We start from the raw sequence: 14,001 nt of genomic DNA on the forward strand, positions 1-14,001 counted from the left end.
CCCCCCCTGAGGCAGCCGCCCGCCTTACCTCCATCTGCAGCTCTGCTTCCCCCCTTCTTCCCTCCCCCCCACCTGTTTTGTGAGAGGAATTTTGCTTTTAAAGGCTTAAAACGAGGAAATTTGGTATTTTCCAGTAGCAGCAGGCTAGCTAAAGTCATGAATGAACCGCTGAAGTTCCGTTGGCTGCTCGGTGCCAACCTCAGCCCTGACAGCCCTGGGCGCGCTTCTGCTTTCCCTACAATCTGTTAGATTTTAAAAAAAAAACCTAAAGGCCACACGGTGTGAGGACGGGCAGCCCTTTTCCCTGTCACCCTCCTCTACCTCAGCGGAGCCCCCCCACTGCACTGCAGAGGAGACACATGGCTGCGCTGGAGTTCACTAAGTTGTGAGTTGGGTTTAGGTTTAAGTGTTTTTGTCGTTAGGACACTGCACGAGCCAGAATGTTTGCTGTTCGTTTAAACAGTTGGAACAGAAGATGAGCAAACAGCGTGGCCTTATATGTAATGTTTACTCATAGGGATTTCCTTAATATTCTTAGACCTGCAAGTGGAGGAATTAATATAACAAGGTACATCCATAACAAGTTGTTGGTTGTTACGTTGATTTTCGTGGCAGGGAGGGAGGTATTGAAATTTTCATATTGCAGAGATCCATCAAGCTTGTGTTGCTTTGGGTCTGTGGATTGCGTAAAAGAATGCCCGTTTCTCCCTGTAAATAGGTGCAGTGTGACCTAGCTATCTGCAGCACAAACACGGGGCGGGGAATTCCCTCTTACCCTAAGAGAACTGAGGTTGGATTTGATACTGTGTCCCTCATGTAAATCTAAATCAGGTGCCAGTGGGTTGTTGCTCTGCTGCCACCACAGTGTGCTTGCTTGTGTTGGTGGCATTTCTTTCAGTCCTGAGCCCAAATAGCATGTGGCCTGGCTGAAGGAGGGATGTAACACAAGCAAAACAATCAGAATACCACATACCCATCTTATTAGTTATCTGGTTTTAAGCACTGAACTGGAAAGAGTGTTGCACACTTACTTGCTTTGTCTGCTGTGATGCTTTTTGTGTATTAGTGATGTTCCTTAAAGTTCCTCCTTGGCTCCAGCATCTTTTGGGGATGGGCAGGAGCATCTCCAAGAACCCTGTCAACTAGTGATGTCTACATCAAAAGAAAGCAATACTTGTAAGTGATCTGGAAACCATGAGCTAGCATACGTATCCTTCTAACTACCTGAACTGAATTCCCATCCACCTTATTTTCCCTTTTTCCCATTCCTCCCAGCTTTCTTCCCGTAACAAGTATACCTGCCTGAAGAGTAGAAGGCACCTTTTATCAGTTCATGATGTATTTTTAAATCTCCTTATTTTAACAAAAAGTTAATGGATCTTATCAATAAAATGCAAATAAACCCTAGACACGGTAGTATGTAATGCTAATCTCTTTATTAAATGGGAAATATTTTGCTACCTAAAGAGTTTCTGGTTAGTATGTATCAGCTCTGCAATTGTGTCACTTTTTGATCACACAGATGCTGCTGCTTTTGAAATCAGTTGGCTTCAGAAGCAGCCTGCTCTAGTTACTGAAGTGGGATACGTCATCAAGTAAAACTTGTGTTTGTTTTCTGAACCTGTCTGGAACATTGCTGATAAAAATTTCTGTCCTGACAAGTCAGACACTCTATTAAAAGGAATACCGGTTATTTTTAAAAAGCCATTGTTTTCCTTGGATTTTTGTTTCAGATGCCTTCTGTTCCTCATCTGACACTGGCCTTCTTGGATACTTTTGGTGTGTAGAGAAGGGATAATTCTCTAATTCCAGGTTCATCTTCTGGTCCAGCTTTTCATGTACAGTAAAACTCCCAAGTTAGTAGGTTCAAACTATGTATTAGTTTGTTGCATGAGAGTTTTTATTCTGATGACCTTGTCAGTGAGCCGCTGACCCTAACAGAGTTCTACTGCAGTATCCAACAGTACTAAATATAAAGTCCAAGAATCTTCTGAGGGTTTTTAGCAGGATCTTGCTTTTTCCACTGGCTGTTTTGCTAACCCTTTTACCCCTGTGCATGGTAAGAGTGATCATGTAAAGTGTATTTGTTTTATTTTACTCACAGAGAGAATGTATGTGAAAGCGGTTAGCAAAATTTATGCTCATCTTATTCAATGCTCTTTCACTCTAGAAGATTCTTACTTTGAAAAAATTAGCTATCGGTCATATTTATTGTTTTCAAAAAGCTTTTGAATTTTAGCAGAGAAATTACTGTTTAGCAGAGAAATGCCTTTTCTTTGCTTCTGAAATTCCATTTTAATGAGTTATGAACTCATTGTTTGCTGATTCTTTCATAGTCAGTGTGACTCTGGTTGCTGTATCCAAATATCTCAACATAAACATTTTTAGTGAAGACTGAGTCATATGCCTCCCAAAGCAACAGCAATAACTTTCAAAACCAGAGCAGTAAACAAACTCTAACTTGGTTCTAAGTCTTTATTTATCAGATATAATTTTTCCTTATTGTTAAGTCCATGTGGATGGATACTAATGAGGTAACTAAGGACATGTTTTTGCCCTTAGTATGCAGCTTGTGATTCCTACTTAAGTTTACAGACCTCCTGGTTTTGGATACAAGTTAACTTTTGTTATTCCATTATATTTTCCATAGGAGTGTCCCAGGGACCCACAATCCAGGTACTAATGAAAAGCACATTGTCAACAATTGGGGAAGGCAGGGAAGAGCCTGGTGCCCTCAGTTGTGATAAGATGACATTTGATTATTGTCTGGTGCTACTCCATCTTCTGCATATTTAAAATAGCAGATTCCATGTATTTTAAATAGCAAATGAGCTCAGCCTTCCTCTAGTTATCAAAAGCTTAGTTTTCCAAAACAGTATCCGTGGGTAAGGATGCTCTTTGTTAGTTCTCTTGGCTTCATAGGACAAGGTCCTAGACTAGGAAGAGGAATGTTAAGTGTTCAAGGAGATTTCAGCGCAGGGCTCTTGCTGAATGTCTTCTTTATTCTTTAATACTGGACAAAGCTTAGATGATTCCTCAGAAAGAATACAATGTAGGATCTGATTTTGTCTGTTCAAGGTAGGTTAAATGTAGCCTGGATTTGGTGTGGGGAAAGGAACAGTGCTGGAAGGAGGTTCAGAGTCTGTTGTAGGAGAGTTGACTAAACAAGTTTAGCTTGTGTAGTCTAGTAAGACTGCTTAATATCTATAAATGCAGTAATGGGGTAAACAAAAATGAAGCACAATTTAAGTCAAAAGAAAAAAAGATAAAGCACCTGTAAATATGTCTGTGGTAGATAAGAGAAAGAGTCCTCTAAATCTTCCTGTTTCAGTTCTGGGGACAGGAAACCTCACTTCCTTGTGCTTTGTAAACTAACAGGAATAATTTTATAACATCATACATGTTGCAGGTGGGGTTTGCAATTGATGATTCAGGGTGTTCATTTCGGTCTTTAATGTGAGGGATTTAGGAATGCATTGTCTTATAGCTCCCTCTGAGGAGTTGCATTCTCCCCACTCTACAAATGGGGGGAAATGAGATAATGGGACTTGTCTAATGCTATACATTAAATCAGGGAGAGACAGAACTAGAAAGGGAGGTTATCCTGCTTCCAGTCCAGTGTTGTTGCCTGCAATAAAGAGTGCCTTGCTTCTGGAGATATTTGTCATCCATTGAGAAAATTGCAACCAAAGCATATGGGTGACTTAACTGAATTTGTAAATGAGCTTTCACTCAGGAGCCAGAGAACTAGCCCAAAAATAGTTTAAAGGACACGTGCTGCAATTTATTTAACGTAGTGATTTTTAAATATACTGAATTTTAGAGGACTTCACAGACCAAATCATCTACGTCATTAGCCTGTTGTAGAAAGTCTAATGAAGTTACTTATCTCTTAATCATGACTTTAGGTCTTAACTTCTTTACATTAAATATTGTAATAACACTTCAGTAATTTTACAAAGTTGCTTGAAGATCTATAGAACTATATAACATTCTGCTTTAACATTCCTTAAAAAAAAAAAACTTTTTTTTTTTAAATTTTGTTCTTGAATTCCTCCCCAGCCCTGTCTAATAGGAGTCTAAAGTTTCTGAACTATGTGATAAATAATCATGCAAAAGTCTGTAGAACTGGTAGAGACACTTCAGTAAAACTGTGCTAAAGGCCACCAGTGATGCTGACTAAACATAGTGTTATAATGTAGCATAGTCCTGGTTTTTATATATGTAGTATAGTTAAAACCTCTTCTATTCCTTTAGCCATTTGCCAATGTCAGTGTAAAAGAGACACATTTCTATAACTTAGGTTTCCTGGATGTGTTACAACAGAATGGAATGTTCTGGCAGCTGATAAGTTTTGGGTTTTAAATATGTTTGATGACGTTATCAGGCTTCAGATTTAATGTAATAAAATATATTGTGGTCTTGTATTCTTAATAGATTTAAATCAGAAAGCATTAATTGATGTTATTCTTTGTGGAAATTGGTGGTGCGGTAGGAGTTCTCATGAGTCTACGTGACCAGTGAGATCGAAGACACTACCTATGGCTGAGGAAGTTTTTGAACTAGGAATTGCTGAGAGTCAGAAGAGTACACATCTGCAATTTTTTTTTCTTTTGCTGTTTCCTTGGGATCTGCTACTGGTGACTGTAAGAACCAGTGCTCTGGGCTGGGTACACCTTTGGCATGATTTAGTGGAATTAGTCTGTTATATGGGTAAACAATTCTGCAGTGTTACCTGAGCTTTCCCGTTGTTCACTTACTATATTGTCTTATATATATATATATATATATATATATATATATATATATATAAAACTTTGTGATCAATTCAGGTAGTTTTGTTTCTGATAAACAGAAAAGTTTGTATTCCTCAAAGCAAGCTTCTGACTGTGCTTCATATCATTAGTCTTTTCTGGATTTTTTAAAGACTGGAAAGACTACCTCGTTGCCCTTCAAGCTTCCTTAGAAATAAATATATAGTGTAACACAGCTTGGAAGATTTCAGCTTAAAAAGAAAAGCTACAAAATGTGGAGGCTGACTTGCCAGCTTATGGAAATGTTCTTATGTTAGTAACCTTTGTGCTTGCCTAAAATCTTACTGGTTTTGCTGTTGGGGTTTGGGGCACTCCAGTTCACTTGACTGTGCAGTACCCCGTGCTGTGCTCCAGGTCACTCACATTCACTGCTAGAAACTTTCCACTGAAAATATGTTAAATGAAACAAAACAAATAGGTGGCGATTGGTTGTGGTGCTTGGGATAGTGTAAGAGACAAAGCTGGAGAAACACTTCAAAAAAAAACATCCCAAAGAGTAGATTTTAATTGATGTTTTACACAACTAGTGCTCCAGTGCGCTGTTCTTACAGAGTCACGGCTCTGACTTAAATTAGCCATTGAAGAACTTGATTGGCCTTCACCAGTGTTGTTGACAAACATTTTAATTAGCTTACTGTGTTTCTAAAGACAGCACAAGTTCTTTTATTATGCTTCTTCGTCTTTTAAGGTTTATTTTACATTTTTGTGTGTACTTCTAAACAATTTACATTGCCAAGTTCGGGTATCTGAATTATTAGGCTGTGCACGTGAGGATCTATGTATTTTATAATGTTAAGGGACTGATGACATTTCAGAAATACTAGTGTTTGTCCAAGTCACCAGTAAGGAGTGCTTCAGGTGTCACTTTAAAAGCAAATACTCTCTCTTCAGAAGGTTTGTTTCTACAGTAAATATTACAATAGCAAATGTATTTATGCTCCTCTTCTTGGAAAAAAAAAAACCCAGCCCTTTGGGGTTTTGTTGTTTTGGGGTTTTTTTGAACAAAAATACTCAGAGGTAGTTTAGCAGAGCTGCTGATGAACTTGATGTACAGTATGTTTGACTTTGCAAACTTAATGTTAAGCTCTGTTCAAACTTAAATGGAGCTGAGAGGCCATTTGTTAAATTACTGAATTGGAAAGGTTAAAGATTTCAATTAAGGCAGAGGGGATGGAAGATCAGAGTTTGTGTTCGAAGAAACTCACAAAAATTGCAGGTTTAGCGTTGGTAACTTCTAATAGTCAAGTCAGCCTGCACTGTCAGTGTCCTGCTGGTCTCCAGCACTCACTTTTGGGAAGTTTCAGTTGGTTTGGGAGTTCTGGAGCTCTGGTGACACAGGTTTACAAGCAAAGTCTCGCTCCCTGGAGGTTTCACTGGTTGGAATGAAGACTTCCCTCTTGCTCAAACCCAGGAACACTTCAATGAAGAGTAGTCACAGTGATACCTAAGACTTAATGTTCTTGAAGTGCGTAGTTGTTTTAAACCTGTTCTTTGTGTCGGCTCTTACATGTTTTGCATGAGAGTTTAACCAAGCCCACAGCAATTTTTTAAGACTATATGGTTATAAATTTCTAAGATGATGATGAATGGGTTCCTTGTAACTAGCTTTATCTGTTGCATGTGAATAAATTGCATGAGTAAGGAAAATAGCAATAAAAGGGTTATTGAGTCTAGTAAAACTGAAATTTAATAGCTGGAGATTTTTTTTCGTAAAGAAAGCAAAGATTGAACCTTGCTGCCATCCAATTCTGAAGGAATTTTTGCATTTTTAGTGTCTTGAAGGTATTAAAGTCAGACAACAAGCTACATTTCTCTGTCTTGTAACTGACCTCATGAGTGTAACGCAAGACCTTATATAAACTTAAATTGAAAGCTCATGAAATAATGTAAATGTAAGGGCAAAAGACATGAGTAGTTTTTTTTAAAGTACAAAATATTACATTTTTTTAAGGGAAACAAAATAAGTTAGGTGGAATATATTTTGTTTGTCTCTTTTGTTTTCAAGGTTTGGCTTGAGCAACAAGTTTGATACAGAATTTCCTTCTGTTCTGACAGGGAAGGTAAGTGTGAGATTAAACTGTTCTTTTAACTGGAAAGATGCAGTGGATCCTGTGGGTTCTGTGTTACACCTCCCTGTGCCTGAATCCCCAGGGCAGACTGTTGAATTAACTGCCCTGTGTGAAGGAGCTGGTTGATGGCCAGTCCCTACAGTGTACTCTGAAACAAGAAAACTTGATTTGGGTGGTTGCTGTCACTAGTGACACACTAAACACAGGAAAGCTCAGCGTGGCATCATTCTAGTTTTGTGTAGACGATCTACATGAGAGCAGGACTCACTTAACCCTCCTTTATAGAAGCCTGGAGCTTGTGCTGTCTCCTGTGTGAATTAAATTATTTCAAATACCGGACCTCTGTTTTTAATATGTCTGTCAAGCCTTGAGTTTCTCTGGAAGTTCCATCTGAAGCTTTGAGGAACAAAACATATTTTCAGAAAGATGATAATTGTTTAGTGCTGAAAATTGGCAGTGACAAGTCTCTTGCTTTCCTTGGAGTCCTGTCATGTTACTAAATGCAGATTTAATAAATATATGTAGTTATTAAATAATGAAATCCTGTAACAATATTCTTAGTTATGGCTTTAAGTTATTGTCATAATTGTATTTTTTTTTTTAGACTTTTAATTCAAGAATTAATTTTGTTGTTTTTTTTTTCTTTGAGCTGTTTCACTCTGGTGTTTTTCTTTTGCTTCATTTGATATTCCTCTTACATCTTTTCCAGAATTTGGGAGGAAAAAAATTATTTGGCTCTTCCTGCTTTCTCTAATGTCACACATAGAGCTACCCTGCCTCTGCAGCCTCTTGCAGAAGCTGTTGAGTCACATTGACAATGCACTGAAATGCAGCTGGATGGTGTCTCCTGGTTCTACCAAATCCAACTGGGGGTTTTTCTCCTTCGTTTTCACCCCAGAATATAATGAATAAAATAGTTGTGTTGAATTTATCCAGCTTTTATGACAGCAGTCCAATTGCAGAGCAGGTTGCTGTTTGGAGTTTCTGGTTGTTAAAAGACAGACTGGGAACTCTGGTCTTGCTTCGGAATCTCACGGAGCTCAAAAGGAAGAGTCTGAACTGATGGCAGAGTGTGTGATGTGAGGGCTGGTGACAACACCCTTTGCATTGCACAGCCTTTATGTCTAAGGTTTATTCTTTTCTGCAAAGCTCTTTCCAATCACTGAAAAGCCACAGAATACTTTTTGGAAATAACAGTTCTTACGTTCTCTTAGTCAAGTTGCAGTTTGTTATAAATAAGCTTAGAGAAAATACCTAGCAGGGAATGTTAAATATTAATTTGATTATATAATTTCATCTCTTTCTGTCTCTCTAAAATATGTTTGTGTGTATTAGAAAAACAAAACAAACCCAACTTCCCAAACCTACGCTTTTTAATACGAGCATCAATGCCTGTCGCACTTGTCACTTCATTGTCCTCCCCTTGTAAACAGACAGTGAACAAAAGTTGAATTTAAAGTTCCGTTGACTGCTTGGGCTTAATTTAGCAAAAGGAGGAAAGAGGAAGTTCTTCTACTTGGCATTTACTCTCCTTGTTCTATAGATCTAATTAGCAACAACATAAATCATGAGCAGGGATGTGCTGCACACAGATACACTGCTTGTGGTGAGAGCCTCGCTGTCCTGCTGTCTTTTCCTTGGGTGTGCATTTCAGGGGCTTTCTGAGTAAGAAGATCTTGAAAATGAATTAGTTTCCTTTTGTGAGGGGAAAACACCAATCAAATGAGATAGAGAACACATTTTTCTAACTGCCTGCCACTTGCTGCCATGGGAAGAGACTAAAAACCACAGTTGTGGCTTTTTTGGTTTTTAATACTTTCACAACTTGCAAGAAATAAACAATCTGCTTCTTCCTCTGGTTGGGGCAGTCAATCACCGTTATCCCTTTTGAAAATGAAAACTCAGGGTTTTTTTAGGAAGAATGTTTTCTTCAAGTACTCTGAATAAATAATTCACAATAATAAGCATTCCAGTCAATTGATACACCACTTAAAGATCTTTTACTGTTTGTAAAATACACGTTTTTACTTTTTATGGAATCACAATTTATGAATAGTGTGGTGACTGTTTGTATTAACAATTTGTGATTAAAATGTTTACTATGAACTTGCATTAGTCCACAGCTGGCATAAGGCAATGCCATACTTTATTCAGAATGTCTGTGTTGCATTAAGTTTAATGGCTTTGTTGTCCACTGTGAATTGTTATTAATACCACATCCCAGCTGCTAATGGAGTATAGAAGATGAAACCATTCAGTGGGCTTGATAGATTTCTCTGTGGTGGTGTTTTTCATTTTAATAAATACAGATGAAGATCTACGTTTTTAAACACAGGATGAAAATTTAGCCAGTGCACAATAAAAATCCTAAATAGATAAAACTATTTGGCTACACCTTTCTCCCAGAAGCACTAACTTTTTGGATTTATGCCACTCTGTAGCCTTAGGAATTTACTGAAGCTTCCTGACCCTTGCTTTGCTCAGCTACATCATGATGATTCTGCTAATTTTCTTCTTTAAAAATATGAAATCCTCTTCCTTCTTCACTCATCTCCCCTATCTCCTCGTCGCCCAGTTTTTACAGAGTCTGGATATTTACCATAAATTAGCCTAGAGCCAAGATACATATAATTACATCTTAAATATTTAATTGAGATGTTTGTTGCTTCTTCTTGGGGGAGGTAACTGTGTGTAATTAAGGGTAAAAGATAGACAATAAAAAAATGAAGGAAGGGACAATATCAGGTGGGTCAGACGTTGGCCTGGCTAATTCAGCTGGATTAACTTCATATTTATCTTGTGGGATGAGATGTAACTTCAGCCAGTTTATACGTACTGATCTGGGCTTTCAAACAGTGCATTCTTTTCAATGGAATATTGTAAGAAAAGAATTGACTACACTTAATATAGAGGTGATATTTAACTTTTAAAAATGTGATTGGACTTTGGTCTAAATTTAAGTTCTGGCTAAATTTAAATTCTCTGTGCTAGAGTTCTATAGGATTATTAATTCTTTTAAAACAAGCATTTAAAGGCTTTTAACAAGATAGCCTTCATGATATATGGCACAGGTGACAAGAAAATGATGGAGGCAGTGAACCTTAAGGAAGAAACTGGAGTTTCCTGCCCCGATCTTAAAACAATAAGTGTCCCATAGAGAGGTGACTGTGCAGGGCAGGGAGACGTAAGCCATAAACCGCGCTCTGGGTATTGTGATTCCCCCACAACATGTGATTGATAGGGTTTGTGATCATCCTGATTGAAGGAGAGAGATCAGGCCTGCTGGGCTTTACTTGCTCTCTTCCTGTGTTTGTAGATTCTCTTGCATCCTGTTGTAAAATATTATGATGCCCCCTCCTTTCCTTTTATGTTCTTTTTTTTTTTCTTCCCCTCCCTTAAAGACCTGAAAGGAGCCAGTGCCTCTTTACAAGGTGTACTGCACGGCCAGGAGCTATGTACTTAGCTCATTCTTTTCAAGACCCAGACACAAACTCTCCGAGAGACTTTCCAAAATTACTCAAACTTGTCTTTTTTAGGGAGATTTCTTTGTACAGGAGGTGCTGTCAATTCTCTCTTTGTTGGAAATACCTTTGTCATTTCATCTGAACCTTTCAATATCTGTACCTGCAAGAAAGGCAAGATTTAAAATCAACAAGATTCTTTGGTGACTGTTTCATTTGGATACCGTTGTGTTACTCAATCAGCATAGTTATTTTACTTATAGATATTTCATTCTTTGTGTAAGAGCACTTCACTGTTACTGAGCTGTAAACCGAGAGCAACAAAATTGTGTTTTGCTTCTGTTTATCACAAAATGAGACTTGTCTTGGTCACCGCTTCTTTTAGTTTCAAATTACAATGTCATTGACTGACAGAAATATTTATTGTGATCACATTTCCTAAAGGGAGAAATATATCCAATAACTTGGGTTAGCCAAAACCATCTTAAGTAATTTTGTCTTCCTCAACAAGAGATTCTGTTCTAAGAACAGGGTTCTTATTCTAAGCGATTCTTCTTTACATGAAGGTATTTGGTGTGTTAGCAGGTAATAGTGGTGCTTTCATAATACTCTATTCAGATAAACATCATACCAAAATTCCTGAAATAGACATTTTCTCTACTTCTTGGCAGCACCTGAAGTTGGTTTCTGGTGTAGCCGTTTGCAGCGCTGTGCTCTACAGGAAGGACAGAACCTTGATGTTGTTCTTACAAAGTAGCATCAAACCGTTAACCTGATGTGACCAGCAACTCCCTTACTTTTAAGGGAGAAATGGGTAATCTCACCATCCCAGGATTGAGGTTTTTTTTTTTCCATTATGTCCCAATTCCTTCTGCCAGCTGGGATCAAGGAATCTGGTTGACTTCTTTCCGTGTTGGATGTTCGTGCGATTGCATTGTCTTTGGTGGGTTTGTACAGCTGTAGTTTGAGGCTGGGCTGGGATGTTGTCAAGGTCCAGTAAACTTTATGTCTAATGGTAAAGGAAACATTATCTTTTCTTAGTGGGATTCATTGCAAAAGTACTAATGGGGTCAAGAAAAAAACCTACTTATTTCTGTCTTTCAAATAAACGGCTAGAATGATACATGTACAAATTTGAAAAGACTTAGCAGAGAAAGTGCCATTTGTACATATTGAAATGTTAGGGATGTGTAAACTTCCTTAAGAGTTGGAGTGCTAATTTGTTAATGTACCAAATCTCAATTTACTTGGAAGCCTGTCTGACTGCAGAAGCTGTACCAACTCATTACTACAAAACCTTCTCCCACATTGAAGGTGAAATGGTCTTACTCATGCACATCTGGTATTTGTTGTATCCAAAATACAAGCCAGCACTGGCAAAGAGATCTGTAAACCCTCCTGTGTCAGATATGTGCAAGTACAGACTAGTCTTCCACACTACAAGGGATTTTTTTTTCTTCTGTTCTTTGAAAATGTCCCAATATGTGGGATTTCTGTTTCTTTTTTTCATTGTCTTTCTTTCTTTCATTTTTTTTTTAACTAAGGTTTTATTGTAAAGTCTATCAAAAGATTTTTTTTTTTCTTTCTCCATTTTTATATGTAAAAAGAATTACAAGACAATCTATTTAATATTGGGGAAGCCTGTGTAATTGCAAAAAAAAAATAAAAATACTTTCTGTGTACCTATTAATTCCAGCTATAAAATAATGACAATGTTAAATTAAGCTCTTATTACTAACTGTAGACCTGGCTTGTGTACAAGCCCCAGTGACCTCTGACTCTGTACCACATGGGGATCTGAATGGCCAGGAAACAGATGTTGTATTTATTTATACTCCCTTTCCTGCCATGTTTTAAGGAATTTAGCTCTTGTGAATAGGCGGAGGCAGCAGAATCGGGTCCTCTCCATTTCCTGTCCCGTAGTTTTGCTCCTTTGGTGAAAGGAGTCTTTGTCATTAAATTAATGCTTTTGTTGTCGTCCTTGTTTGCGGAATCAAATGAGGAGAGTTGGGTTTGCCTGGTTGGAAGGACTGTGTCATAGTTGCACAGCTTTGTGTACAGACCAGTTCTAGGGAGCTTTTTTCTTCAATATGGCAAGTAGTTAGAAAGATTTTTTTTTTTTAATTTTTTTTGAGGAGTTGTGCCTGATGGTCAAGTCTATTGAAGCTGTATCTTCGTGTGTTCAGGTGCTGGGCTGTGTGACAGTTATGAGTGTCATCTTGGAGGCAGTACCACAAATCCCTACTTGACTTTTCAGATATAAGTTATTAAGATTCTGTAGAGAGATGAGGGACTTGGGGTATGTAAACAGATAAGTGCTCTCAGGCTTTTGTAAGAAACATGAAGAAATAGGAGTTTATTTCTGATGGAAAAAGTGGTTTTCTACTGTGACTCTGTAGTGGCAATATATAGAAATTATTATTTTGTGTAAGCTTTGCGGAATATTCCTTCATTTAAATAAGTTCTTTTTGAAGAGCAAGGCTTTATTCATAACCCTGTAGAAGGTGCATGTCTTTGCCTTGAATATAATCCCGAGGATGTCTCTCCAGGCTCCCTGGTTTAGGAAGGTGCCACAAGTGCAGTTGTGGCCTCACGTCGATAGGGACCACTTCAGGAATTCATTTGTGGGCAGAGATCCACCTTCACCCAGGCACAATGTAGACTTGCATTGGTAGGAGATGAATTTGGACAATATTATCCTTTTTTTCTGTGTTTTTACTACAAAGCTGCCCCACGTTCTATTGGGAACCAGATTATATGTCATTCTTCCTTTTTTTTTGGTCAGCAGAGCCAGTGTGTAGGTTGCACAGATATGTCCCACGTCTGGTTTTGTTTAGGGCCAGTATGTTATCAGGACAATCGATTTATTGATTTATTATAAGGATGAGGCTGTTCACCTAAGCAATGTTTAACTTTTTCTTGCAAGTTTTTACAAAGTTAATGCAAGTTTTAATGAATTTGTTGCAGTAAAGTGACTTTCCATGCTCCGTGTTTTAGAAGATGGGGGGGTCATACTGTATAATGCTATTATGTTTCCTTTACATTTCAACCTCTAGAGGCAATTATTGAGAAACTCCACCTGTACTGCCTTTCCACTGAAATTGAGCTCTTCTGTTGCAGGTTGCCCCAGAAGAATTCAAGACCAGCATCAGCCGGGTGAACGCCTGTTTAAGAAAGAACCTCCCTGTCAATGTCAAGTGGCTGCTCTGTGGCTGCCTGTGCTGCTGCTGCACCCTGGGCTGCAGCCTCTGGCCCGTCGTCTGTCTTAACAAAAGAGTAAGTGCATCTTTCATTCTTCTTATTCCATTTATTTTGCAATTACTGATAACGTTAAATAACATTTAATGGTGTCAGCCCAATTTCAAAACCCTTTTTTGGGCTCACTTGCATTCAAAAGATTATTCCGTTTTCCGTTCCTCAGAAAATAGAAAACAATAGGTTTGTTAACAAAATAAATGATACCAAATTACTAATTGAATTAACAGTTTTAGGAGTAGCTAATCCCATCTCAGGTCGAAGAACAGGATGGAGTATAGGATAACCTCAATTTCCAGGATTTCCAAAGGTCTAAGAATTGAATTAAATGATTGCAGAGCTGGACACTGACCTTCAAACTGCCTGAACTGGAGTGAAAATTGCTTTTCCTCTTCACACATA

General features: G+C 38.1%; 1 protein-coding gene across 2 annotated transcripts in view; it reads left to right on the top strand.

Moving 5' to 3' along the window:
- Positions 1–368: 368 nt before the first annotated feature.
- CHIC1 (cysteine rich hydrophobic domain 1) overlaps positions 369–14,001 on the top strand; it is a 20,506-nt gene continuing 6,873 nt past the window's right edge. Inside the window, exons 1-4 of one of the 2 annotated variants that reach the window (XM_014955330.1) lie at positions 369–1,176; positions 1,734–1,856; positions 6,820–6,874; positions 13,465–13,620. In XM_014955330.1, the coding sequence (XP_014810816.1) occupies positions 1,837–1,856; positions 6,820–6,874; positions 13,465–13,620 (231 nt within the window). In that variant the 5' untranslated portion in view covers positions 369–1,176; positions 1,734–1,836. Of the gene's footprint in view, positions 1,857–6,819; positions 6,875–13,464; positions 13,621–14,001 lie in introns of both variants that reach the window. The other variant, XM_014955329.1, reaches the window with a different exon arrangement.

Source organism: Calidris pugnax, unplaced genomic scaffold (assembly GCF_001431845.1).
Source record: "Calidris pugnax isolate Ruff unplaced genomic scaffold, ASM143184v1 scaffold38, whole genome shotgun sequence".
In the NCBI taxonomy this organism is placed as follows: domain Eukaryota; kingdom Metazoa; phylum Chordata; class Aves; order Charadriiformes; family Scolopacidae; genus Calidris; species Calidris pugnax.